Source organism: Castanea sativa, chromosome 4, assembly GCF_040712315.1.
Source record: "Castanea sativa cultivar Marrone di Chiusa Pesio chromosome 4, ASM4071231v1".
NCBI lineage: Eukaryota > Viridiplantae > Streptophyta > Magnoliopsida > Fagales > Fagaceae > Castanea > Castanea sativa.
The window spans coordinates 45,979,706-46,007,655 of record NC_134016.1 but is presented as its reverse complement, the minus strand read 5'-3'; the positions used below and the strand labels follow the sequence as shown (position 1 = coordinate 46,007,655).

The following is a 27,950-nucleotide window of genomic DNA, read 5'->3' as shown; positions in this document are numbered from 1 at the left end:
AGTGTGTATATATCATGATGAAGTATTCTTAGGAGGTAAGGAAAAAGCATGTATAAAAGCAGGCCTTTTTACGCGTCCCAGACAGATCCAAAAGTCACACATACACACATTAGATTCGAACAAGTTTTTAAAAAATAGCCAATAGCAGCAGCACTCTATATATAAAACCAGATCAAACGGTTCCTAAACAATTCCGAAAAGGACAGAATCGTAATTTCCTCATCTTGCTCTTTCTTTCATTTCATTTCATTTCATTTTTCCTTTCCCGCTATCTACGCGTGTCTTTTGTTTCCTTTCCACTCGCAGTTCACAACCTTTCCTTTTCCTTTCTTTTCAGTTCAAAATTCGTTGAAATCCAACTAATTTATAGCTACTGAGTTAAAGAGAGAGAGAGAGAGAGGACCGAGAAAGTTTAGAGGTTTTGATACGGCGTCGTATCGTAGCGTAGGCCATGGAGGTTAGGGCTTCCAGGAACTGGGAGAAATTGGTGCGCGCGACGCTGAAGAGAGAGCAGCTGAGGAGTTCTGGTACAGGCCATGGGAGAACTCCGAGCGGGATCGCCGGTGCGATCCCTCCGTCGCTCGAGCGAGCCACCAACATCGACGCGATCTTGCAGGCCGCCGATGAGATCCAATCTGAAAACCCTACCATCGCGAGGATTCGTAAGCATTGCCTTCATTTTCAACTCAAATTTTGATGAATTTGCTTTTGTTTTTGTTTTTGATTAGTTAGTTGAGTTGAGGAATTGAAATTAAGCTGGTGCGTTTCGTTGAATTTGTTTTTATTTATTTTTTATAATTTGTTGTAATTTTAGTTAAATTATATGGTTGGTTGAGTTTGATGAAGGTTTAGCTGGTTTTGGTTGTGATTTGGACTTGGATTATGGAGCAATGGTTAGGTGGTGGAGTTGAGAAATTTGAAATTAAGCTGGAGGAGAAGATAGTTCTTGCTGAACGAATTGTTTTCATTTCGTTTAGTTTGACTTTTGGTCAATTTGTTTTTATTATTTTTTTGTAATTTTAGTAAATTATATGCTCGGTTGAGTTTAATAAAGGTTAAGCGGGTTTCAGTTGTGATGTGGACTTGGATTATGGAGGAATGGTTAGGTGATTGAGTTGAAAAATTGAAATTAAGCTGGAGGAGAAGATAGTTCATGTTGAATGAATTGTTTTTCTAATTTTGAAACAATTGGGATAGACAACAAGCAGGTTTATTAAGCATTTCTTTCTTTTAGTTCGAGTTTTGGTGAATTTGTTTTTATTATTTGTTGTAATTTTAGTTAAATTATATGCTTGGTTGAGTTTAGGGACGGACTTAGGATTTAAAGCTAGGGGAGACCGAAGTATAAGGGGAAAAATTGTGTGACATTTCTATTATATTATTTATGTCTTTTTATCTTTGTTACTCACCCACAGTCCCAAACACCCGGTTGCTTACACACTACCGGCATTATGAATTTTTTTGAGCATTCTAAACTCACACTACCATACCACTGATAATATCAAAAACACATTAAAAACATCCATAATTTAAAAGACAAAATTTGCAACGTAAAATTATTATTTACCTATATAAAAAAAAGACAAAATTAACCAGCAATACCCAAACTTCTTAAATCCTAAATGGACCTAATCCAAAGGCCTAGCAAGCAACATTACAAAATTCATAAAAGGACAAACATAGACCCCAAGAAACCACATTATGAATTTCTAATGCGTTACTAAAACACTTTTCCTAACTTTAGAAATTTTTTTTTCCTGAATCACTACCCTCTGTTAGCCTGTTTGTGCATGTTCCTATTGTTGCCCCCACTACCAGCAAACAGTCAAACAAATAACATACTCTTTTTCATCCCCTACTCTCTGTATATAATATAATTTACTCACAGAAAAAATAATTTTCAGTCTCTGAGAGAATCACAGTTTCACAGATCAATTATTCATATATTCAATTCACAATCATCCTCAGCAAAAAAAAAAAAAACCACAATCACATATTTACGCAAACTATAAAGGTATGATGTGGTGAAAGAGCATCAGAGAAAAATCATATCAGCATTAGGTTTTGAAAGAGAGAATAAATACTTGAAATTGGGTAGATTGGGATGGAGGTTGGATAGGCCAGCATTGGAGGTGGGGTGGGCAGTTGGAGAGGCTGGCGGGATGGGCGGTGGGTAGGTGGCAGGTGGTTGATGCTTGATTATCTCTCGGTCTCTCGTCTGTCTCTCTTTTTATTTTTTTTTAAATATAAAAATTTGGAATTAGGTTAGATGGCTTATAATTCCTTGTTGGGTTGGGGCCTGGGCTGATATGTTCTTGGAGGGGAGGGTTCCTAAAGGCCCCAAACATGATTTTAATACCCAATTTACCTACTTTTTTTTTGGGGGGGGGGGGGGGGTCTGGGCCCCTTTGGGCCCCCCTCTGGTTCCGTCCCTGGTTGAGTTTGATCAAGGTTAAGCGGGTTTTGGTTGTGATATGGACTTGGATTATGGAGCAATGGTAGGTGATTGAGTTGAGAAATTGAAATTAGGCTGGAGGAGAGGATAGTTCACGTTGAATGAATTGCTATCTAATTTTGAAACAATTTGGATATACAACAAGTAGGTTTATGAAGCATTTCTTTCTTTTAGCTTGAGTTTTGGTGATTTTTTTAAATTATTTGTTGCAATTTTAGTAAATTATATGATTTGTTTGTATTCTTTTCTTTGCTGTGAGTTTACAATTGTAAACATATTGCACCTTTGCTATCAATAAAACTTTTATTACCTTTCCCAAAAAAAAAAAAATAGTTGAGAAATTGAAATTAAGCTGGAGGAGAAGATAGTTCATGCATAATGAATTGTTTTCTAAGGTTTATGAAGCGTTTCTTTTAGTTAGAGTATTGGTGAATTTGTTTTTATTATTTGTTGTAATTTTAGTTAAATTATATGCTTGGTTGAGTTTAATCAAGGTTAAGCTGGTTTTGGATGTGATTGAGATGAGAAGTTAAAATTAAGCAGGAGGAGAAGATAGTTCATGTTGAATGGATTGCTATTTATTTTTGAAACAATTTGGATAGACAGCAAGAAGGTTTATGAAGCATTTCTTTCTTTTAGGTTGCGTCTGTTTCACATGAAAACCAGTTTCGGAAAGTATTTTACACCATTGAATGTGTTTGGCACCAACTAAAAATATGTCAAACTGAAAATGTTTTACACTTTGACTGTAATATACCCCTTCTCACCCGTAAATCCATTTCCATAGTTTTTTTTTACCTTCAAACCACATTTTACAGATTGAAAAAGTGGAGAGAGAGAGAGAGAGAGAGAGTCGCCATCATAGTCGCTGCCGGAAGCTCATCGGCGCTGCCATCTAGATCGTCACCACCCAAGACCAATCCACCCAAAACTGATCTGGTTCTTGATCCACCCAAGACTGAGCTCGTTCTCGACACACCGATCTTGTTCTCCCTCTTGCTCAACGTTGCCGATCTGGCTGCCACCGACCACCAGCCCACTCCACTCCACTCCACCCCAAATCCACCCGATCTGGCTGTCGAGAAAGAGATAGATTGAGAGTCGTTGTTGGAGTGCAAGCAGAGGTATTTCTACAGCGTCTTGGTATGAAGTGGGAGGAGGAGTGGCAGCGGGTCGAGTCGCAGCAGAGGAAAGACGGGCTCGTTGCGAAGAATCGGCTGATGGGCTCGAGGGATTTCTCTGTTTCTCTCATTCTGTTTGTTTTGGTCACATAATCAATCCATCCCACAAATCTCTCCATATATATATAAACTCCCCAAAACCCAATCCCTCTGTAGAAATCCCTCTCTTTCCCAATCAATCTCTCTTTCCCTCAATCTGTCACTCTTTCTCCCTCTTGCTCAATGTTTTTATTTTAATTTTTGGTTATGTTAAAGGGTATAATTTGAAATTTTTTTGGAAGTTGAGAAAATGACTGAGAAAATGTGAAAAATTTGTAGGAAAATAACATTTTCAGAATGTTACCAAACATGAAAAAGAGTTTTCCGGACTAAATTTCATTGCAGAACCAAACACCTGGATTTCATTTTCTTTACGAGAATTCATTTTCTCCTGCATTTATTTTACACTCGGAATTCGTTTTACATAGAACCAAACGCAGCCTTAGTTTGAGTTTTTTTGGTGAATTTGTTATTTATTTAATTATTATTTTTCTGTAATTTAGTAAAATTATATGATTGGTTGTGATATGGACTTGGATTATGGAACAATGGTTAGGTGATTGAATTGAAAAGTTGAAATTAAGCTGGAGGAGAATATTGTTAACGTTGATGAATTGTTTTCTAATTTTGAAACAATTGGAATAGACAACAAGTAGGTTAATGAAGCATTTCTTTCTTTTAGTTCGATCAAGTGTAAAGGCCCCCTTTTGCACTTGAATTGTTGATCCTTTGTACACTCCCTGTACTAGGGTGTTCCTTTTTTGATATCAATAAAACTTATCACTTGTCAAAAAATTTCTTTCTTTTAGTTTGAGTTTTGGTGATTTTTTTTAATATATTATTTATTGTAATTTTAGTTAAATTATATGCTTGGTTGAGTTTAATCAAGGTTAAGCTAGTTTTGGATTTGATTGAAATGAGAAATTAAAATTAATCTGGAGGAGAAGATAATTAATGTTGAATAAATTGTTATGTTATTTTGAAACAATTGGGGATAGACAACAATTGGGTTTATAGAGTGACTAACAGTTTTAGCACTTTAATTAGTGTATGGGTTATGGGGTTATTGGTGATTTTTCTTTGTGTCAGTTGTTATGCAATGGCGGTGTTAAATGATGTCTTAAAACAAGAAGAAATAAGTAGTTTTTAATTTTTTTTTGGATGAGTAAATTAAAATTTATTTGGAAAAAGAGGTGCTCAAATGCGAGTGCCCATAAAGAATTACAAATGGACACTCACAAGGTCCAAAAGCTCAACAATATTGCTGCAAGAAACCACTGCAATTGAGGTACACTTTTCAAACAAAGATCTCAAAAAACCTATTCTTAATAGTTTGCAAAGATTGCTTTTTCATTCTCAAAAGTCCGTTGGTTACTCTCTTTCCATATGGTTTGCATAATACAATGCGGTGTATCTTGCCACACAATGCTATTACGGTGACGCCCAAATACCCCTCTCCAGATAGTCAATAAATCGATTACCTGAGCTGGCATTGCCCAGAGAACCCCAAAATCCATAAATGCAATAGACTGCTACTCGCTAGTGATAGGACAGTGCCTCAACAGGTGGCCAACACTCAACAGTCAACAGTTTCACTACTGCCCTTGCACATTATACATCTGTTACAACCACCAGCTTCCATTTAAACAAGTTGTCAATGGCCAGTATGGAATTCAAATTTTTTGTGCATATAAAAAAAGCTACCTTACTATCCCAAATGCCTTTCCAGGGATAAGTAGATGTCTCATAGTTAGAAGGAAGGAAATCATTTGAGGTATGATGAAAGCATTTATAGGTTCAATGAAAACGTAGACTCAGTAAATGAGACTTGTTTATTTATATCTTTCCATAAGTTAGAAAAGGAAAAGAGATTGGCACAATTTCCTGTACATAATATTTTTGTTTTGTTTTCTGTTGTTTGTACATATTTTTTCTGGCTACTTCATTTTTCTAATGAAGTAGTCTTCTCTTAATACAAGTTTTCTTACCCATAAAAAAAAAGAGACTGGCATGAAGGCTGCGACCAGTCCGAGATCAAAGAATACAAATCATAAAGAGAGGAAATTGAGAAATCAAAAAACGACATCGAATGAAAGCAACCCTGAGGACACATTTAGTTGTACAAGGATTTCAAAATGTGCTCTTTGATTACAAAGGTAGGACGTTCCACTTCCACCCCATTAAAGGCCCTCCTATTTCGTTCATACCACAAAGTGCACATGATACAAAGTGGTGTGACTATACACACCTTAGCTAATCGTGTCACTAAAAATGGCCTTGCCAATACTCCAAACGATCAAGCACTAACTTGTGCAAAGACAAAGAACTATGTCTCTATGTTCGCAAAGAACAATGAAGTACCAGGTGATGAATAGATTCCCTGCTTTTCTTACGCATACAACACCAATCAACTTTTAACAGATGCCTTTTTCGAACATGTCAATTGTCAACAGATGCCTTTGTGATAAGAAGTTTGAATTTTTATGAGTCAATGTGTTGTGTGTATTTGTTTGTTCAAGATATTGCATACCTGTGTGCTTTGGTTTTTCTTGTACTTGTTTTTCCTATCAATGAAGTTTATTACTTATCAAAAAAAGATATTGCATACCTGTGCATATAATATTTAGAAAAGTCTCAAACAACTCTCTTCTGTTTTTGATTTTTAGTGAATTATAATCTGTACCCGTGATCATATATTTGAACTTGTGTTTAAATATTTGAGAACTATTTTAAGCTCAGTTCTATCTACTTTATTTTGTAATACCTTTACTGTATTTGTTTTCAATTTGACTTTTTTACACTGCTAGCGTCAGCAGTCTTAGTACAGGGTAAAGGGGCATGTTGGAACAATCTTGTTCTTGCTTGCTGGGGTGCCTACCTTTCTAGTGTTGACATATCTCAAGATATTACCTTCCATAGCTTCCTGTATTTTGTGAAGGTCAATGCTATTTGCGGAGATCATTTGCGTGCCTCTTTGCTGGATTATATGAATTAATAATATGATACTCAATTTTAATAAATCTGATGACATAGTTCATACAAGTTACATATATATTTTATTTTCCATTTTAGTGTGTGAGCAGGCATATTCCATGGCGCAAAACCTGGATCCCAATAGTGATGGTAGAGGTGTTCTTCAGTTCAAGACCGGTTTGATGTCTGTAATAAAGGTATCAATTAAAAACAAAATCTTGTGTGGCACATATTTATAAAATTAGGATTTTATTATTCCTTTCTATTTTTTAAATGCACTGCAGAATGAATTGCTTGTGCATGTTGCACTTCTTGCTAGAATTTTATCACTTTATCATTTTGAGTTATGGGGAGTTGACTATTTTCTGCAGCAAAAACTTGCAAAAAGGGATGGGGGCCAAATTGATCGTAATCGTGATGTAGACCTCCTGTGGGAATTTTACCAACAATATAAGAGACGGTATAGAGTAGATGATATCCAAAGAGAGGAACAGAAATTGCTGGAAACTGGAGCCTTTAGTGTTAACATTGGAGAGTATGGCTGCTAACTAATGCTTCCTTATTTGTTTTCTCATGACTTATTTGTTCACTTAGATCCAATAATATTTATGTTCATTATTTAGGACTATAACCAGCAACTGGATCCTTCTACTGCTTGTTCCTTCAGAGAATTCTATGTTGCATTTTGGAAATATTGCCCATGAAATACTTTAGTGAAAAGTTGAAATCTGGTCACATATAGTTTTAGAGTAGAATGAGCTGCTTGTATATGGATGAAACATCATTTGATTTTACAATTTAGTCTATGCAATCAATTGACGTGAAATGGACAAGGTCAACTGGAGAAGGCATCTTTATTTAAGTAAGAGCTATGTCACCTTTGCTCCATTGATAGATTTGGAAAACATGCTTTTTTTTACTTTCGCAAAAGGGTTTTGTTTCCTGTTTTATGTGTTGAATCTGTAGTGGGTTAGTTTTCTTCTTTTTATCCTGCTAGCCTTAAATCAAAGTGATTGCTCACTCTGCATATTTTAAATATCTTCATTGTGCTTTGGAATTGATTTTGTATCATCTTCATTGATAAAAAATTCATATTATATATTATCATTTGATTTCTGTTGGGTTTTTTCCTAGTCATTGTTTATTTGTAGGATTCCATGTAGGACAAGGTGTGGTGCCACACCAGTACATGACCAGGCATTTGTGTCCACAGAGCAAGGGCAAGGCCTTGACATCCTTGCCAATGGAAGGCTATTAAATGGGCATTCATGCTAGGCCAAGCCTAGGAATGTGAAATCATGCCATTACTTGAACAGCCATCCCATGACACACCCAAGTATTTGCAGCCCAAGTTTGGCAAGGCCAAGATAGGCTTGGCCTTAATTGCAGGCTTGAGTCGCTTGACTCTGATTAAGGATGAGCTTAGGCCTTTGGAACACTTATTTTGGTTAGATGTTATTTTGTATGTACTAATATAGCAGCTTAGATGCTGCTTGGTTGGGATAGTTTTTTCTTAGCTCACTCTATAAGCTGGGATTGAGATTGCTTCTTTTTATTATATTTGAAAATCTTGTTTCTATTTCTGATAAACATAATGAACACTTGGAAGAACTTTTGGGGTTTCCCTCTCTATGTGTTAAGCATGGATAAATTTTTTAATTGAAATTAATATTTTGTTTTGGGTTGGAATTTAGATCTTTAGAAATGAGAAAGGTAATTGCTACCTTGAGGGCCTTGGTTGAGGTCATGGAGGCACTTAGCAAAGATGCAGATCCTAGAATTGGAAGACTTATAATTGAGGAGGTACTTGCCTTTACCTAACTACCTTTGGATGGGACCTTCAACAGACCATGCAATACATTATATTATTTAATGCTTACTTGTATCTCCTTAATATTTTGTCCATTTAGGATTTACTTTGATAATTTAGTGTGGGGTTGAGCTGTTCTCTCTGGTTTTTACTGGTTGCTAGTTGATGGGTAATGGTGGCAATCAAAAATTTCATTTTAAAAAAATCTGTCACTATTTTAAGGATTCTGTTTTGCCTTACGGAGCAGCTGTTGGTATCCTGACATATGCAGCATCCAACATATTTATTAGTGATGGAAAACTTTGCCTGGAAATAACAGTTTCTCTGTGTGTGTGTGTGGCTATTCAGTTGCGAAGAATCAAAAGGTCTGATGGCACATTATCTGCGGAACTCACGCCCTACAATATTGTTCCTCTGGAAGCACCATCATTGACCACTGCCATTAGAGTTTTTCCAGAAGTAAGTCAAGTATTGAATAAGATTTATTTCAATATGCGTGGTCCTTGTTCTTTAGCAATACTGTTACCCTACTTTTGATTGGCTTTCAAATTTACCTGATTTTGAGGGTTTCCCAGTCTTATTACATAACAATTACACGTGCACTTTAAATTGAGGTGACCTTTTCCTGGTGTGCATTTTTTTTTTCCTGCTGTGCTCCATATTATCCATGTGGAGATTGCCCCCTTAAAGAAGCCTTCCCGGAGTTGTTTAGAATTAGTTGTGATGAGGAGACTTCTATAGTGGGAGTTATGCATTTTCATGATGGGATGCTTAACTGGGATGTTCAGTTCACTAGTTTGGTCCAAGATTGGGATTTGGAGTCCTTGACTGCTTTTATGGATTTAGTCTATTCCAGAACGGTGAATGGTGAAAGGCAAGATAAACTTTATTGGAGTACTGTCAAGAGTCGGGGTTTTGAGGTGTGTAGTTACTATTACCCCCTATCCTTGTCTAGCAATAGTTCATTCCCTTGGAAATTAGTATGGTGATCTAAGATCCCTCCTAAGGTAGCATTCGTCTAGCATTTGGAATTTAGCTCCGCTGTGCTTAATGTAGTGTCTTTGGAGGGAGCGAAATTGGAGGACGTTTGAGGATATGGAAAGTTCCGATGACCAGTTAGTGGCTTCTTTTAGTGGCTCCCTTTTTGACTGGTTTAGGGCTTGGGAACTCGCCTCTAGTGATTCTCTACCTATGTTCCTTAGCTCTCTCCTTTGTAATTAAAATCTTTTCTTTCTGTTTTTATCTTCTTTCTCTATATTTTTTTAACTCTGCCTTATGACTTTCTGCATGAGGTAGTGTTCTTGAATATACATCTTTCTTACTTATTAAAAAAAGAAGAAGATTTTGGCTATAGACAATTCATGGAAGAGAGGCATCATTCTCATTGATTACTGCAATATGTGTATAATGAGTGGGGAATCGGTTGATCATCTCCTTCGTCACTGTCCCAGAGTGTTTGAGTTATGGACAATGGTGTGGAGTTTGTTTGGTCTTCTATGGATAATGCCTCAGAGGGTTTTTGATTTGTTAGCAGCTTGGCAAGGTCCCTTTTGGTTGGCATCGTAATATAGCTTTTTTAAGGGTGGTGCCACATTGCATCATGTGGTGTCTTTGGCGAGATTGGAATGTGAGATGTTTGGAAGGAGGAGATCGGTCTATTCTTGATATTAAATCTTTTTTTTCTTTATACTTTACTGGAATGGAATGTTGCTTTTAAATCTCTTCCTTGTTCTTCATTGTTAGATTTACTTTAGCATTGTAATTTGAGGGACTGATTGTACTCCCCAAGTACACCCGTGGTGCACATGGGTCTTTCTTTTTGATCAGTATAATTTTTGTTGCTTATGGAAAAATAAATATATTTGGGTTATCTGTTCAGGTCAAGGGAGCGATATCTGCAATTAGATATACTGAACAATTTCCCAGACTTCCTGCTGATTTTGAGATTTCTGGACAAAGGGATGTAGATTTGTTTGATCTCCTGGAATATGTGTTTGGTTTTCAGGTTTGCTAATACTTGTATTTCTCCATTATGTTCTTTGATATGTTTGACAGTAGATATGGTATGGGGTAAAATTGCACTGTAAATAGATCTCAGTTTTGCAAACAACTGGTTTGATTAATGTTTTAGTTTGGGCTGATGCATCAATGATTATTCTACTATTGATTTTAATTTTAATTCTACTATTGATTTTAATTTATTAATGTTTGAATATACATCTTTCTTACTTATCAAAAAAAAAAAAAAAAAAATAATGAACATGCTTTGAGGATGAAAGAGGTTTTGCATAATCTTCAAAAAAGTTTATTCAGTTGTGATTTGCTTTACATGTTTAGTTTGAAACCCACCTACACAGAGTTAAGGTGATTGCCTTTAAGTACCACATCAGCAAACCTTTTGGCCGATGTACATATAAATTACTATTCTGTGATTACATATTCTAATAGCATACTCTGTTTATCTTCCCTCCTGTCATCTGTTTCTTAGTCGAGTAATTTGACTTTCTTGTATGCAGAAAGATAATGTAAGGAACCAGCGTGAGAATGTTGTTCTTACAATAGCAAATGCACAAACTCGACTTGGCATACCTGTAGAGGCTGATCCGGTAAGAGTTTCAGATAATTTATTTGTGAATCAATTTTCATAATGCTCAGGTTATCAGGCTTTTCATTTGCTTGTTATTTACTCAGCTTGTTAGTTTAAGAGTTTTGCTTTGTTTTCAACAACTTTTAGAGTCTTGATTGAATAGATCAATATGCTTTTATAATTTGTATTATGTTCCTAGTCAATGATTGTTATTATGTTCTCTTTGTGAAGCTGTAGATGAATCATTAACATGCAAAGATCTTTTTGGTATCAATTGATTTATACGCAGATCAATTGATTTGTTGTGCCAGTTTATAAGAAGATAGGTTGTCGTTTATTTATTTATTTTTTTTTTAGAGGGGAATTTATGGGGTCATTGATGCCTGATCAACGTCCTGAAATTTATTGAAGCAGAATTAAATTGAATTTCAGAGTTTTATTTTCTAATACACAGAATATATATTTGGTTAGTTGTAGACTATATTATTTCATGAAGGCACAATTCAGTCAGGATTTTTTTAAATAAATTTTTTAAAATTATATATATATATACACACACATACATATATGTATGTATGTATTAAATTCATGGTCCTTAATTTATGTACAAATTGTTGCTTGCTATTACTATTAGATTAAGCTTGTAATTTGAATCTTAAAGTTTTGAATATCTGTATGTAAGGTTTTATCAGCCTTTCTGGTGGAGGTTGTGAAGGTTTTTTTGTTCACTTTTGAAGCTATTACTCCTAAATTAATGGTACGGATAACCTAAAGATGTGAACTACGGAGACAAAAAAGGTTAGGGGAAGAGAGAGGGGGGGGGGGGGGTTGCACTGTATCGCAACATGAGTTTGTTGTGGTATTTACAACCAAGCATCCAAGCATTTAGTGAGGGGAGTGAATGCGCTTACTGCTCATCTGCACATTATATGTTTCTATGAAGTTGGATGTTGTGTAAATTATTTTGTTGCTTATCTTGGAAACTTTAAACATAGTCCTTCATACCTTTATACGTTAGGCATTCTGAAAGTACTTGAATCATGTAGTCATTATTTGCCATGTATACATGTGGTGGATATGCTCAGTCGGGACTTTTAAGCCCTACTATTTTATTTTGGTATTGTTTTCTTGTCTTTGTTATGGCTTTTCTCCCACTTCTCTTCTTTTCGGTTTATGCTAATCTATATTTTTGTAGATTGTAGGGTGGTATTGTAATGAGTTATCTTACATTGTATTGGAAAGGTGATTGGTGGGATTCTTGTGGATGTTAATTGACAGATATCACTTTTTTCTTGTGTCTTGGACAGAAAATAGATGAGAAGGCAATAAATGATGAGGTTTTCTTGAAAGTGCTGGATAATTATATTAAGTGGTGCAAGTACTTGCGCATACGCCCTGTTTGGAACAGGTCAATTCTGAAACCTGCTGTTATTTTGAAATAATTGGTTCAACCTAAGGGATAGCATAATTGGCTGGGGACCATGCCTCATGAGCGGAGGTTACTAGTTTGAATCTCCCCTTTCCCCTCCCCTAGGGGCCAATATTACTAATAAAAAATTTGGTTCCTCTGAACTCATGACTTATCTGTGTTTAAATCTCCACAGTTTAGAAGCAATTAGTAGGGACAGGAAGCTTTTTCTGGTTTCATTGTACTTTCTTATATGGGGCGAAGCTGCAAATGTCCGTTTCCTTCCTGAATGCATTTGCTATATATTCCACCATGTAAGCTTCTAATAATGGTGCTTAATTTTTTGTTTTGACCTTTGATCTGCTATTATCATCTGTTCTGTTATGCTTATATAAAAATAATCATCTGTTCTGTTATAAAAGATGGAAAATGTCTTTTTGGCACTGACAACTTCTTTGTAAATCTTATGTGCTACAAAATCATGCTGTGCTAAGTATTATTCTTTAATTTACTACGTAACTGATCAATATCATAGAAATGTAAATTATATATGACCCCATGAAACAAAATGAGACTCTTTTTCTTTTCTTTTCGTCTTTCTTTCCCCTTTCTTATTATCCTTCTATTTTTCTGCTTGCTGGGTTGGAGTCCGTGTGCTCTAAGAATTAACCTATTTTCAGTTGACATTCAGCCTGGAAAATAAATAAATATATATATATATATATATATTGTGTAAAATGTTAGAATATTTGGGCCACAGCGATTTATGGAAACAAGTCATTATTGACGATGATGTGGGTGAGAGTGACCCTATATTGATGATTATTCATGTATATTTTTAATGTCTATCTGAATTGAAAGAGACGTTTTGCTAGAAATCTGATGATTGTAGTTTTATATTTTATCTATAGTAATGAAATTATTATAATCAGTTGCGTTTCTCAGATGGCAAAAGAATTGGATGCAATATTGGATCATGGAGAAGCTAATCGTGCTGCCAGCTGTATAACTGAAAGTGGTTCTGTGTCCTTTCTTGAGAAAATCATTTGCCCTATATATGAGACATTGGCAGCGGTCAGTGGTTCTTTCACTATTCATGTGATTTGAATGTATCTTATGTCATCTTCTCTGCCAAGTAAAAAAAAGGACATGTCTTTCACTATTCATGCACTTTGTTACTCCCTGAATTGGCATGTTTTTTTTAATTTATTTATTACTTTTACTAATGTTATTTTTGGTCTTTCTCTACCTTTTTTTTTGTTCCCTCAACTTGGAACGACTTACTTTTTCTAATTTTTTCATTACTTGCTCTTCTCTGAACATGACCAAACCATCTCAAGTGACTCTTCCTCATCTTTTCATCAATAGGGGCTATCTCTATTTTTAAACGGATTTCCTTATTTTGAATCCTATTTTGAATCTTTTCTTTTCGTGTATTCCCCACTTATGCATATTTACATTTTCATTTCCGCTATATTCATTTTATGGACATGTAGATTCTTAACCCCCCAACATTCGGTACATAGAGCGTAGTTTTGGTTGTATGATAGTTTTATAAAATTTTCCTTTCAACTTAATAGGTATTCTTCAATCAACAATACTCCTGATATGCTTCTCCACTTTATTAACCTTACTCTTATCCTATGATTCACATCCTCTTCAATCTCTTCGTCTTTAGGAATTATTGATGCAAGGTATCGAAAGCTCTATCTCTTTAGTATCTCTTGGCCATCAATTATTACTGCCCCTTTTTCTTTGTTTCTACTTTTACTAAACTTTTTTTTGGATAGGAAATAAGAGTTTTATTGATAGGAAAAGTACAATGTGTTACAATTGTAAACTCACTGCACTTGCAACAAATACAATCAAATCAAATGGAAAATCTAACCTAATTAGGAAATCAGACATGGAAATACAATGCGTAAGACCCCAAATACAAGGCTGCTCAAACAAAGTCCTAGTTAGCAAAGTCTTCAACAGGTCTATGGGTTTCTAAATGTCCTCAAAAGTTTGGGCATTGTGTTCCTTCCATACTAACCACATAAGACACGCGGGTACCATATTCCAAACATTTGAAGAATAAGTCCCAACCAATTCCATATCTCTAGTAGAGGGTTGTTGCCACTAAATATGGAGTGGGTCAAGGGGGGTGGAATACTAAAGTCTGCAGAAGGGCCCACAAGTGTGGTTTATGGTGTGGTATTAATGAAGGATGGGAGAGCTTCTCCAAACATTTGGCCCTAGTGGTGGGTGATGGCTCTTGTATTCTTTTTTGGCATGATAGGTAGGTTGGGGATAACTCACTTAAAATGCTCTATCCTTAGTTGTATGCGTGTTCAAATGACAAGGAAGGTTGCATTTATGATGTTCTATGCTATCAGGAGGATGGAAATGATAGAGTTTGGAATTTGAGATTTTATAGGGACTTTCATGATAGGGAATTAGAAGCTGCCTTCTCTTTCCTTGATTTCATTCAATCTCGGATTCCTAGGGGTATTGGGTGATATAGTTCCCATTGGTGCCTTAATGGGAATGGTAAGTTTGATATTCGGTCCTATTATAATAAGATTTGGGGTGCTTCTATCTCTAGTTTCCCTTGAAAGGGTATTTGGAAAGTTAAGGTTCCTAAAATGGTGACTTTCTTTTTGTGGACTGCAGTTCATGGTTGGATCTTTACTTTTGATAATCTTATGCTCAGGGGTCTCTTTTTGGTGAATCGGTGTTGTATGTGCTGCTGTATTGAGGAATCTGTGGATCATCTCTTCCTCCATTGTCCTGTAGCTCACTCGTTGTGGGTGCATATGCTTCAGGTCTTTGGGATCCAATAGGTCATGCCAGTTTTTGTGGAATGTTTGGTGTTTTGTTGGAGCTACTAGTTGGGGAAATTTAATTTAGACATTTGGAATAAGGTTCCTGGCTGTTTGGTGTGGATTGTTTGGACAGAAAGAAATCGTCGCTCTTTTAAGGATATTGAGAAATCGCTGGTTTAGTTACAAGCTCTATGCCAGAGAACTCTTTTGATTGGTCTAGGTGCTAGGGTTCCTTGAATTGTTCTTTTATCATTGATCTTCTCTTATAATCGTCCCTTAAGTTCTTTTCTTTGTTGTTGTTTGTTTCTTTTTCTTGTGTTCACCATCATGAACACCTTATATTTGCTTTCTTCTTTTTTTCAATATTATTCTTATTACCTATATAAAAAAAGTACCCAATCAATTCCTCCAAGCGAAAAGAAGAGAGACAATTGTGTTTGGCATCACCCACTAAACCCCAAACATAAGAAAGACTTCACTCCACAAAGCATGAGAAACTTACAATGTAGCAAAAGGTGATTCATAGTTTCCTCATCACACCGACATAGGCAACACCAATTAACAAGAGACAAGTTCTTCTTAACAAGGATATCTATTGTAAGAATCCCACCCCTAGCAACTATCCATAAAAAGAAAGACACCCTTTTAGGCATCTTAACACACCAAATGCTCTGCCAAGAGAAAGAATCAGAAGGGGCCTTCAATTAAGAATTATAAAATGATCGCACATTAAAAACACCACTACGAGTCAACTACCAAATTAGGATATCATCACCCTCCCCACTTGGTATCCTGGCAGAAACGTTCCATGTACTCCGGTTTAGTCCTACTTAAACAAAAGCCTTTAGATTATAGAGTGTCGCCAAATTTCCAAGTTGGCACTAACTCCACTTTTAGTTTCATCCACTAAAACTATATCATTTGCAAAAAACATACACCAAGGGACTTCCTCTTCACTCAATTTAGTCGATTCAGTGAGCTCATCCATCATTAGTGCAAATAGATATGAGCTTAATGCTGATCCTTGATGTAAACCTATGGTGATGGGAAACTCACTTTTGATTCCTCCACTTGTTCTCACACTAGTTACAACTTTGTTATACATATCCTTAATCAAATTAGTATTACTTTAGTTGAACTCCATTCTTCTCCAAAACTCACCACATAACCTCCCTAGAGACCCTATCATATGCTTTCTCAATATCAATGAAAACCATATGAAGATCTTTATAAGCCTCTATTATTCCATTAGTCGTTTAAGTAAATAAATAGCTTCCATAGTAGATTGTCCTAGCATAAAACCAAATTGATTCTCCAATTCTATTGTTTCATATTGTAACCTATGTTCAATCATTCTTTCCCACAGATTTGTAGTGTGATTCATAAGTTTAATTCCGTGGTAGTTTGTACAGTTTTGGATATCCCCTTGTTCTTGTAAATAGGTTTTAACCGTTTTATAGGACACTAGGAAGCACGGGTAGGGGTTCGGGTTCGGGTGCGGGTGCTGGTGCGGTGCATCGACATAATAATATCTCAATAAACTTACAGTTGACTTGGATTTTCAAATCGGTATTAGAATTGATTGGATGTTGTTGTGTCTATTCTTTAATATGTAATATATTGATATGACATGTTGGGAATTTGGGATTGGTGGGTGTAAAATTTGGGTTTTACACCACATCCTTATAGAATTTAATCTCTCTCTCTCTCTTTCTTTATATATATATATATATATATATATATATACTTGGTAAACACGATGTACTCTTTATTTAATAAAACTTTGATTACCTATAAAAAAAAAATGATATATAAACTTGGTAAAATTTTAATATGCATTTAGTTGTGCTTATTTGTAAATGCATCCCATGCACATGATAAAAAAAGAATACACGGGATAAATTTTAAGGGAGACCAATCATGTAAAGAACCACGAAAAAAAAGCAACTGGTCTCCCTTAAAATGTATCCAAGAAATCTTATAACCTTCTTCCTTCAGCTTTGAATAAATATGATAAAAAAAAAAATACACGGCCTCCATCTCCCAATCTTGAAAATCCCAGTGGAACCACAAATTCCAACTCCTAACTGTCTCGTGTGATGGAGGATCCAACACATCAGAAACTAGGTTAGGGTATTGATCCTTTAGTGGAAGATGATCAATAAACTTCAATAAGTTTGAGAAAGAAAACTTCTTTCAATGTTGATTTTAGCATTTGAGACTGCTTGAAAGGGAATTAACTTTTCTTCGTTTGAAAATTTTTAGTGTATCTTTGAGATATTGCTAAGAAGGCTGATATGATAATTTCTCCTGTTCTGGAGTCAGAACCTGCTTTTATGCTTTTTTTAATTATATTTTTTATAAATAATGTAAGAAATTTTATTAAGAATATCAAGCCAACCAAATAAATTGGAAATGTACTACAGTGGCAAAAATCAAGAACCCAGACTACAATGGTTAATAAGATTAGGGAGGGACAAACAAGAACAAGATGACAAAACTAAACTCCAATCAAGGAGAGTACGGAAGAAGAAAGACTTTATATCAAGGGTAGATCGTTCACAATCCTCAAAGCATCTAGCATTCCGCTCTTGCCATAAGCACCAAAACAAACCATGCGGCACAAATCTCCATAAATCTATATTTCGATGTCTACCGAACTTGCCCTGCCAAGAAGCTAACAACTCAATAACTTTATACGGCATAACCCAATGGATACCAAACAAACAAAATACCATAGACCACACCTCATATGCTATAGGACATTGAAGAAGAAGGTGATCCACCGATTCTCTACACCTTTTGCACATATAGCACCAATCTAGGACTATAATATGCCTCTTCCAAAGATTATTGGTTGTTAAGATATTACCTAAAGTGGCAGTCCAAGAAAAGAATGCTATTCTAGGAGGAATCTTCGATTGCCACACCATTTTCCAAGGAAAAGAAAGGATAGAAGAAGGGGATAAAGAGTGATAGAGACCTTGAACCTCAAAACCTTATTTGGAATGCAATACCGGTTAAAAATGGGTTTATAAGGAATATAGTCAGAGGTCTCATTTGTTTCGACGATGTTCAATATGTTGCTTTGTAGACTTATTTCTGAAGCAGGTTGCATAACTGGGAAGTTGATTCTGTGGAGTTTCCCCTTGACACTTTCCTAACCTTAAGTCATGGTGTATGGGATGACAAAATGAGATGGCTTCTCAATGAATCAGTACTCCCCACCCCCCAAGTTATTAAAAGTTCACTTTACATCTATATTCCAAAAAGTTCTTGGTTCCCGCTAAACATCCCTTTCCTGAAAATTTGTTAACAGTAGATCATTCTATCTTAAGCCTTTGGGTTTTGGGAGATGAACAGAGGAAGTTGTTTTAATTGTCCAAAGGGAATTATTTTATGATAACGTAGGGGACCTTTCCAAAGAACCCTTTATGTTATTAACTGTCTCTCTTCTTTCTTATGTATTGTTGAAACCTTTTATGGGTGTGAACAGAATGGTTTATACCTGAAATTGCAGTTACTTGAGTAAACGTCAGCAACCAGATTCTTTACTGTTTCCAACTTATTGGAGCTTATAGATCGTTGTAGCCTCGGAGCTTTGTTGTGACGTACATCTAGTATATGTCTTGCATACTTGGTGCATTTCTTTTTTCTTAATAAAACTTGTTACTTATATTAAAAAAAAAGGTACATTTGGCTGATGCCTCTTACTTTTAGAAAGTTGGTGGGTGGTTGGGGTTGTCATGCTTGCACTAGGAAGGTGTGGATTGTCCGGAAATAATCAAAGAAAAATAAGTAGAAAACCTTTTTTTTTAGTTTGAAGGAGCTGATGGTGTTGTTTTATGGTATTATTGATAGGTTTGTTATCTTTCATTTTAAAAGTGATTTTGGTAGTCATATATTGGTTTTCGTTAATATGTACTTCAATTGTTGTGGCAAGTATTTTTATTTTTTATTTTATTAATCTACAGGAAGCTGCTAGAAATAATAATGGGAAAGCTGCACATTCAGCATGGAGGAATTATGATGACTTCAATGAATATTTTTGGTTTACTTTTTTGAAAATTTTGTCCTCTGATTTGGTACCTAGACTTTAAATTATCTCCTGGCCTTATTTGCAATGTTTATGTAGGTCAAGAGCTTGCTTCGAGCTAAACTGGCCGATGAGGAGTGAGTCACCGTTCTTGTTGAAGCCTAGTAAGAAGAAAAGGGTTAGTTTGCTGATGATTTGTGGCCAAAATTTACCAATGTTTTGTATATTCCTTTTGTTTTTAATGATTTATGAAACTCAGACAAAAAATTCATTTTAAGGTTTGCCTTATTTATATTTAGAACTAGGAATGGCATGGATTTGGTATTTAATATGGATACGAGTCATCTAATATGCCTACCTAACTGAAAATTGATGAAAATTGAATTTGGCTGGAATGTGCACCCATACATGGGTGTTGGTAATTGGTAAATTATGGGATGATAATAATTGGCAATAAAGGGAGCTTTGGTCTTGCTTTTATCATTTAGTTCTGGCATAAAATGTTTATTGATTCTTTACCTCCTTTCACTTGACTTCTATTTATTCTTCTCTTTTTTAACCTTGAACTGGCAGACTGGTAAAAGCACCTTTGTTGAGCATAGGACATATCTGCACTTATATCGAAGCTTTCATCGTCTTTGGATCTTTTTGGCTTTAATGTTCCAGGTTGCTATTCTACGTCCATGCATTACTAGTTGTGTTTACTTCTAGTTTAACTTATTCATCCTTAAGATAATGCTTGTTATCTTCTGTTTATTACAGGCTTTGACAATTATAGCCTTCAATGGAATCGGTAAGGGCCATCCGGATACTTTTAAGCTAATACTTAGCATTGGGCCGACATTTGCAATTATGAACTTTATAGAGAGTAAGTTGTTTGCCTCTGCCACATGCTTTCATGCTCATTTCTCATAAATTAATCTCAAATCTCACCCTTTATATGTATATATATATATATTTTAACCGGGTTATGTGCCACACAGGTTGTTTAGATGTCTTGCTTATGTTTGGGGCTTACAAAACAGCAAGAGCCATGGCTATCTCAAGGCTGGTTATTAGGTTTCTCTGGTGTGGCTTGAGCTCTGTATTCGTAACATACGTTTATGTGTGAGTCTACAATATGCTTCTCTGCGACGTGCTTTTATGTTGGCAGCTACCAAAATATGAATTTTCATTGTAATTATATATTGCTAATCTTGTTGATAAATGTACTACTTTGCAGGAAAGTTTTGCAGGAAAGAAATGACCGTAACTCAAATGATTTCTATTTCCGGATTTACATTCTTGTAGTGGGTGTCTATGCAGCTTTACGCCTATTCCTTGGACTTATAGTTAAAGTTCCAGCATGTCATGCACTGTCTGCAATGTCTGATCAGCCATTCTTTCAATTTTTTAAGTGGATTTATCAGGTATATTCCGATCAATGCGTACCCTACAGAAATATTGAACGATTGGTTTATTGAGTGTATGATGAAATTTTAATTGATTGTTTGCTCTACCTTTTATTCTCCATATTTCAGGAGAGGTACTATGTTGGACGTGGTCTTTTTGAGAGGATGAGTGATTATTGCAGGTTTGCTTTTGTGCCTAAGGAAGTTCAAAATTGGTTTTTCAAAACATTTTATTTATTTATGTTTTCCTGTAGATGATGATATACCACACACACACACACACACACACACATGTATGTATGTATGTATGTATGTATGTATGTGTAGATGATAAGTAATAGTTTCATAGGCTAGTACACGAGGAGCAAAGAGGATCAAGCACCTCAGAATTTCATTCCCTCCAAATGCACTGTATTAGATGTCCAACTTTAAATCTCCCTTTCCCCCTCCCCATGAGACAACTTATACAACAAAATCCACATGTCCAAACTTTGTTTTCTTTCAAAACCTTCTCACTAACATGCTAATTTACCTTGCCATATTGTTCTATTCTTAATAAGCTGTATTGGCCGAGATGGAGCTTGGAAAAGTTCAAGACCTGCTGGCTATCTTTTAATTAAACACACTATGTTATCTATGTTTTATATTATAAAACAAGTGGACGTTGTCTAGAATGTTTTATATAGGCTCCATATTGAGTTTCAGATGCTTATTATGTATGTTGTTGAAGAGTGACATTGATGCAGGGCATTTCAAGTAACTATATGTGTATATCCTAATCCACCTGTAACTAATTAGTTAGTTAGTTAGTTAGACGATTTCTTAAGCATTAGCCTATAGGATTTAGACACTTGTTAACCATCTAGAGGCTGCCAATGCCAAACAACTAGTTTAAGTAGGAGAATGTAAGCTCTTTGTTAATCAGTTTGAATGAATTGTTAGCCTTTGCTATTTGGAACTATGTGTTCTTGTAGAGGTATTTATCCACCTATCAATATGTTCTAAGCAGCTCAACCCTTTCATTTTTTCTGAAATATATACAAACAGCCCATCACATTCCCTGCATCAGACATACAATCATTAGATGACAGGCACTTTCATTCTTGATCTGAGTCTTCCAATAGCGAATGATAAATGTGTCTTACTTGTCAGAATTCTTATTTTCCTTTTAGATGCTTATGTTTGTTTTTGGGACCGATAAATGTGGCCTTTTTATGCTTGATCTTAACAATAATAAATCTGCACTTTAATTCTTGATCTGACCTTTGGGAATTATAAGTTTTTCTTACTTGTCATTATTTTAATTTTCTCTCCCCCCCCCCCCCCCTTTTCCCTCCCAAAAAAAAAATGCAGATATGTGGCCTTTTGGTTGGTGATCTTTATATGCAAATTCACATTTGCTTACTTCCTACAGGCAAGCATTGTGTTCTAACTTTATGTAAATATTTAGGAATGGGTTTATATAGCACCGATGTCCTTAGTTAATTTGTACTCCTATTGCAGATCAAACCTCTTGTGAAACCCACCAGACTTATTAGGACCCTTTCAAATTTGGAATACTCATGGCATGATTTAATCTCAGAGAGTAAGTTCATCACTATGATCTACCCTTTCATTTATTTATTTATATATTTTGTTGCGGATACTCTATTCGGTTGGTGGAATTGGCCTGGGAAACATTTGTCTAGCATTTGGAATTTAGCTCCTTTATGCTTGATGTGGTGTCTATGGAAGGAGCGTAATAGGAGGACGTTTGAGGACATGGATAGTTCGGATGACCAGCTATTGGCCTCTTTCAGTGACACTTTGTTTGACTGGTCTAGGGCTTGGGTACTCACCTCTAGTGATTCCTCCCTATGTTTTTTTTTTTTTGAGAAACACACACACACACACACATATATAGGGGAAGGGAGATGAGATAGGGGAATACTCTCTTGTGTACTTGGTTACTCTTTTTACTCTTTCTTTTCCCTTTGTATTTTTTTCTCTGCCTTATGTTTTTCTGCATAAGGGAGTGTTCTTGAATATATATCTTTATTACCTATCAAAAAAAATATTTTGTTGTTTGAAAGCACTACATTAATCAAATTTGAGTCAACATAATATATTCTGTTACCACCTAGCATGTGTACCTTAGTGGTCAACATGCAAGTTAAATGAATGTAAAGCTTGTTCCTAGGTTCAAAACTTGTTATTTGCAATTTCATAATTTTTTACTTATATATAAATAAATAAAAAACCATTTTCTGGTAGCATTTTGTCAGTGTAATGTCAAACAGAAATTAAGGAATGTATTGAAGGATTGGTTAATTTGGTAATGTACAAAGTAGTGACAAATGTGTGATGTAAATTGCAATATGATTATGCAACAAGCTTAACAGTACGTTTCTGGAAATATTGAGGTAAATCAATCAAGCAATGTTATCAACCTCTTTAGAAACCAGGAAAAAAATGTTGACATCAACCCTTGTGTCGAGGTCCTACCTAAAATATGAAGATAATGGTCTAGATGTTAATTTGGAAAGTTTTACATGGAAATTCTCAATAAAACTTATAAAAAAAAAAAATTTCTCAATAAATCTTTATAAGATAAAACAGTAGACAATAATAGATGGTAGATCAGTATACTATTAATAATTTGTCTCTATTCATATGTACTGATTGATCTACCAACTCTTGCTGTGTTCTTTCTGTATGCAAGTCTTTAAAATTCAGAATGAAAATTTTTATTCATTTTTTATATGTATTCTCTTTCTTTTTCCCATTTTCCTTTTCTTTTTACTGGTAATCTTATGTATACTGTCTGTATTCTTGGGTTGTCTCCGTGTGTCTGTATTGATACTACTTCCTGGAAAAGAGAAACAATGAAGATGACTTTTTCTTTTAGTTGAGCTTTGTTGTATAGTGTTATGCCTGTTGCGATTAAATAATTTTAGTGTTTATCAATTTGTTCCTTGTAGATTATTCTTATTGACTTTCCATTGACAGAAGGCATTCTATAAGAATATTTTAAGTGTTGAGCTTACGTAAATTCGCATAATGATGGAAAAAGGGGTTGCTTATGAAGTTATTTGTCAGGGGTAGAGTGAGAGAGAGAACTCTTTGGTTGGTAGTTATTGTTTGATATTAACAGATGCTATGTGTTTCTGACATATGTTTTTGATTTTGGCAGATAACAATAATGTATTGACTATAGCTAGTCTGTGGGCTCCTGTTGTGGCTGTGAGTATTTTTCTTTAGCTTCAGTGTTAATGTATCTGGATATGAATTCAATATTAGGTGGCTGCCTGAGTGTTGCATTAAGCAAGGCAGTACCCTTGAGAAATCTAGGTTTAGATGTTGGCCAAAACAATCGCCTAGGGTAACTTGCCAAGGTATATTTGAAGTGCATTGCACCTTGACTGAGACGCTCACCTCCTGATTTGACTCAGCTATGGGCTTTCTTATTCAGTGCCTATATAACTAAAAATCATTTTGCCTATATCATAAAAGTTTCCATCACCATGCATATAGTATGTGTACTTGGTCATATCTCATTTTTATATATTTTCTCTTTTCCAGATCTATCTAATGGACATTCACATCTGGTACACTCTTTTATCAGCAGTTGTTGGTGGTATCAAGGGTGCGCGAGCTCGGTTAGGCGAGGTATAAATATAATTTATAATAATATATTTCCAACAATAGGGACAGGTTCTATTTTTATTTTGTTACAAACTAAATGCTCTTTTTACTGATGTCTTGATATATTATTCTCCTTTCTTTTCTTCAGAAATCTTATAGTGTTAATTGCTTCCTGTGATTTATATCAGATACGTTCAATTGAAATGGTGCATAAACGTTTTGAGAGCTTCCCTGAAGCACTTGTCAAAAATCTTGTCTCATCACAAGCACAAGCCCAAAGGTAGTGTTTTATTTATTAAATATTAATTTTATTGATTACCTGTTCTCCCAGAATATGGCTTGATTTAAAATGCCACAATAGTTATGATGCAGGGCATTTCAAGTTGTTGCATCCTAATCCTCTTGTGAATAGTTAGTTAGTTAGTTAGATGATTGCTTAAGCAATAGCCAATACGATTTAGACACTTGTCAAGTACGTAGAAGGCTCCAATGCCAAACAAATAGTATAAGTACCACATTTTAGTTACTTTGTGATTAGTTTTTGAATGCAATTACATAGATTAGCCTAGTACTATTTTCAAGAGATGGATTTCTCTTAAGAAGGTTTTGTCACACCTTGTTCACTGTTCTAAGCAACTCTTATTTCCCTTAATCAATTCTAGGCCTAAACAGCAGTCCCCTTATAATCCCTGCATCAAATTAACTAAGAGAGCCAAGAGCCTTGTAGCTCAAATGGCAAAAAATGTGTAGTTTTTATTTTAAATTCCCCTTCCCCATTGTATCTTTTGAATAATAAAAAAAATTAACAAATAGATAAATATGGAACAATCTTCTTAAAATATCTGTATTGTATATAAGAGGTGGCACATTTTCAAAAAAAATCTTGTTTCCTTTTTCCAAATAAAAAAGAAGAGTAAGGGTAATGTACAAAATTGAAGAAGTATGAACTTTTATTTTTAGAATGGGTGCATATATTTTAGGAAGTTGAAAATAGGAAAGCAAGACATTTAAATTGATACAGAAAGAATATTATTTAGAATGTTTTATAAATGTCAATCATATTGTAATTTGTAAGGCTAATGAGCTTTTGCTCAATTGGCACATCTTCCTCTTGTAATCATGGAATGAAGGGTGAGGTTGTGGGTTCAAGACCCACTAGGTGTGTGTATAAGTTGCCAATAAAGAAAGAATAGTGTAAGGCTTGGAGCTATCTGACTTTTGGCAAATATGCCTGTATCAAATGGAAGATTAGTTTACTTGTTCTTACCGATCAAAAAAAAAAACTTGTTTTGACTTTGATATCTATTGTTTAAATGGCTTGTGAATAAATATCGGCCATTTTCTCTATCATTCTTTTTAAATAAAGTCTTTAAATGTGCTTTTCCAGGATGCCCTTTATCAGCGAAGCACCTCAGGTGAGTGATCTCTTTGATGCTTTTACAGTTTTACTCATGTAGTAGCATTTATTTTACTGTAGATGCATGAGGAAATTGTTTCAGTGACTTGGATTGTATTCTGATGTGAAGGCACAATTATTTTCAGTTTGAAATTGGTTATTTTAAGCTTCATTGGAAACCTCTAGTGGTCCAAAAGCAATGGAACATTTGTTGGGAACTTTTGGGCCCCCCCCCCCCCCAAAAAAAAACGAAAGAAAGGAAAGAGAATTTTTTTTTTCTTATAGATTGTATGGCTCAAATATTAAAGAAATTTGAACTTTCACCATGTTGATGCCTATAACCCCGTAAACTTAGTTGGCTACTTCTAACCTTCATTTAAAGTTTTGAATTCTGATATGAAACAACAGCATGCATCAGCCTCTAAATCCTGTGATGTTGAAAATTTCCCATTGTTGAGACCAAAAAGTTTTATTTATTTTATTTTGAGGATTTTATTAACGGATGACGTAAGGGCATTTATTTAGTAAATAAATTTAGAAACATTTTAATGGAAAGGAAAAAAGAAACTGATTTTTTTTTTTTACAACTTTTTATATTTTCCGTAAAAGTGATATCAAAATATTTTTAAAATGGTCTATTAACAAATGCCCTAAGCGCATCTGCTAGCTGGACCCTTATTTTAAATTGGTAAAACTTTTATTTTCTAATAAAACATTTCTTTTTCTTTGGGATAATTTATGACATGTTTGTTTAAAACCTTTCTTATTTGGCTTTGTGTTATTATGTTTATTTTTTCTTTTTAGGAGTCTCATGATATGAACAAGGCATATGCAGCCTTATTTTCTCCATTTTGGAATGAGATAATCAAAAGCTTGCGTGAGGAGGATTTTATTAGTAACAGGTAGATCAACTGTTTGCCAAAGGAAAGAAAAATCTGATTGCATTACTGTAGTTTATGATTCCATTTCTTGTTTTTCTGTAATTTCTATTAATGTCATTTTTTCATTTTAATGCTCCCAGGGAGATGGACTTGCTCTCTATTCCTAGCAACACAGGAAGTTTAAGACTAGTCCAATGGCCTTTGTTTCTTCTCAGCAGTAAGGTGTGGCTTATTGGATGTTAGCTGGAATGTTATTGGTGACTGACGCTTTTGGTTTGCTGAATATCATGTCTACTGAAATACATCATTTTTTTTTTCCAGATCTTGTTGGCAATTGACTTGGCCTTGGACTGCAAAGACACACAGGCAGATCTTTGGAATAGAATAAGTAGGGACGAATACATGGCTTACGCAGTTCAAGAGTGTTATTTTAGTATTGAAAAAATTTTAAATTCCCTGGTTGATGGTGAAGGAAGTCTTTGGTATGGACTCACTCATTCTTGTATTTTTTTGAATCTTTATGCTTCCAGTTTAAATTCAACCAAATTTGTAATAGATTTTGCATGCCTTCTATACTTAAATGTGCAATATTGATTATTTATTATTTTGGTAACCTCCTTTATGATAGGGTTGAGAGGATTTTCCGTGAGATCAACAACAGTATTTCAGAGGGTTCACTTGTCATAACCTTATCTCTTAAGAAGCTGCCAGTGGTGCTTTCAAGATTTACGGCGCTGACTGGGCTCCTGGTATGTGTTCTGTTAACTATGTGCATCATTTAACTTGATGGAACCGATACTGCTGGGATCTATACTATATATATATATATATTTTTTTTTTTTTGATAAGTAAGAATGATATGCATACAAAAGGCTGCTTTATGCATGAAAAGCATAGAGCAAACCAACATTTACAAGAAAAAGGAAAAAGAGAAAAGAAACAAAAGAAAACCGAGCAGCAGACTAATTACAAAAGTGCAGAGAACTAAGAAAGGAAGGGAAAGAATCATTAGTCGTGAGTTCCCAAGCCCGAGGCTAGTCGAATAAAGTTCCACGCTTCCACTAAAAGAAGCAAACATCTGAGCATCTGATCTTTGGAACTATCCAAGTCCTCAAGAGTCCGCCAATTTTGCTCCTTGCAAAGACACCGTAATAAGCACAATGGAACTAAATTCCAGATGTTAGACGAGAGCTTCCCCAACCAATTCCACCAGCCAAAAAGTAGATTTGGAATCGTTCTAGGTATGACCCACGAAATTCCAAAAGATGTAAAAACAAAACTCTAAAATCGATGATGAGCCTTCTCACAATGAAGTAGTAAGTGATCCATCGTCTCCCCACAATAATGACACATAATGCA

The 27,950-nt window shown here is 35.1% G+C and overlaps 1 protein-coding gene across 1 annotated transcript in view; it reads left to right on the top strand.

The window, feature by feature from the left end:
• The first annotated feature begins 270 nt into the window (after window positions 1-270).
• LOC142631785 (callose synthase 10) overlaps window positions 271-27,950 on the top strand; it is a 64,670-nt gene continuing 36,990 nt past the window's right edge. The window contains exons 1-27 of the mRNA XM_075806101.1: window positions 271-662; window positions 6,748-6,845; window positions 7,020-7,183; window positions 8,343-8,451; window positions 8,807-8,917; window positions 10,338-10,463; window positions 10,975-11,064; window positions 12,353-12,453; window positions 12,650-12,767; window positions 13,399-13,527; window positions 19,238-19,314; window positions 19,399-19,477; window positions 19,873-19,965; window positions 20,062-20,167; window positions 20,283-20,406; window positions 20,522-20,708; window positions 20,820-20,872; window positions 22,044-22,104; window positions 22,194-22,275; window positions 23,863-23,912; window positions 24,252-24,338; window positions 24,503-24,594; window positions 25,702-25,729; window positions 26,515-26,612; window positions 26,732-26,813; window positions 26,913-27,073; window positions 27,220-27,340. Of these exons, the coding sequence (XP_075662216.1) occupies window positions 452-662; window positions 6,748-6,845; window positions 7,020-7,183; window positions 8,343-8,451; window positions 8,807-8,917; window positions 10,338-10,463; window positions 10,975-11,064; window positions 12,353-12,453; window positions 12,650-12,767; window positions 13,399-13,527; window positions 19,238-19,314; window positions 19,399-19,477; window positions 19,873-19,965; window positions 20,062-20,167; window positions 20,283-20,406; window positions 20,522-20,708; window positions 20,820-20,872; window positions 22,044-22,104; window positions 22,194-22,275; window positions 23,863-23,912; window positions 24,252-24,338; window positions 24,503-24,594; window positions 25,702-25,729; window positions 26,515-26,612; window positions 26,732-26,813; window positions 26,913-27,073; window positions 27,220-27,340 (2,838 nt within the window). The 5' untranslated portion in view covers window positions 271-451. The remainder of the gene's footprint in view (window positions 663-6,747; window positions 6,846-7,019; window positions 7,184-8,342; window positions 8,452-8,806; window positions 8,918-10,337; window positions 10,464-10,974; window positions 11,065-12,352; window positions 12,454-12,649; window positions 12,768-13,398; window positions 13,528-19,237; window positions 19,315-19,398; window positions 19,478-19,872; window positions 19,966-20,061; window positions 20,168-20,282; window positions 20,407-20,521; window positions 20,709-20,819; window positions 20,873-22,043; window positions 22,105-22,193; window positions 22,276-23,862; window positions 23,913-24,251; window positions 24,339-24,502; window positions 24,595-25,701; window positions 25,730-26,514; window positions 26,613-26,731; window positions 26,814-26,912; window positions 27,074-27,219; window positions 27,341-27,950) is intronic.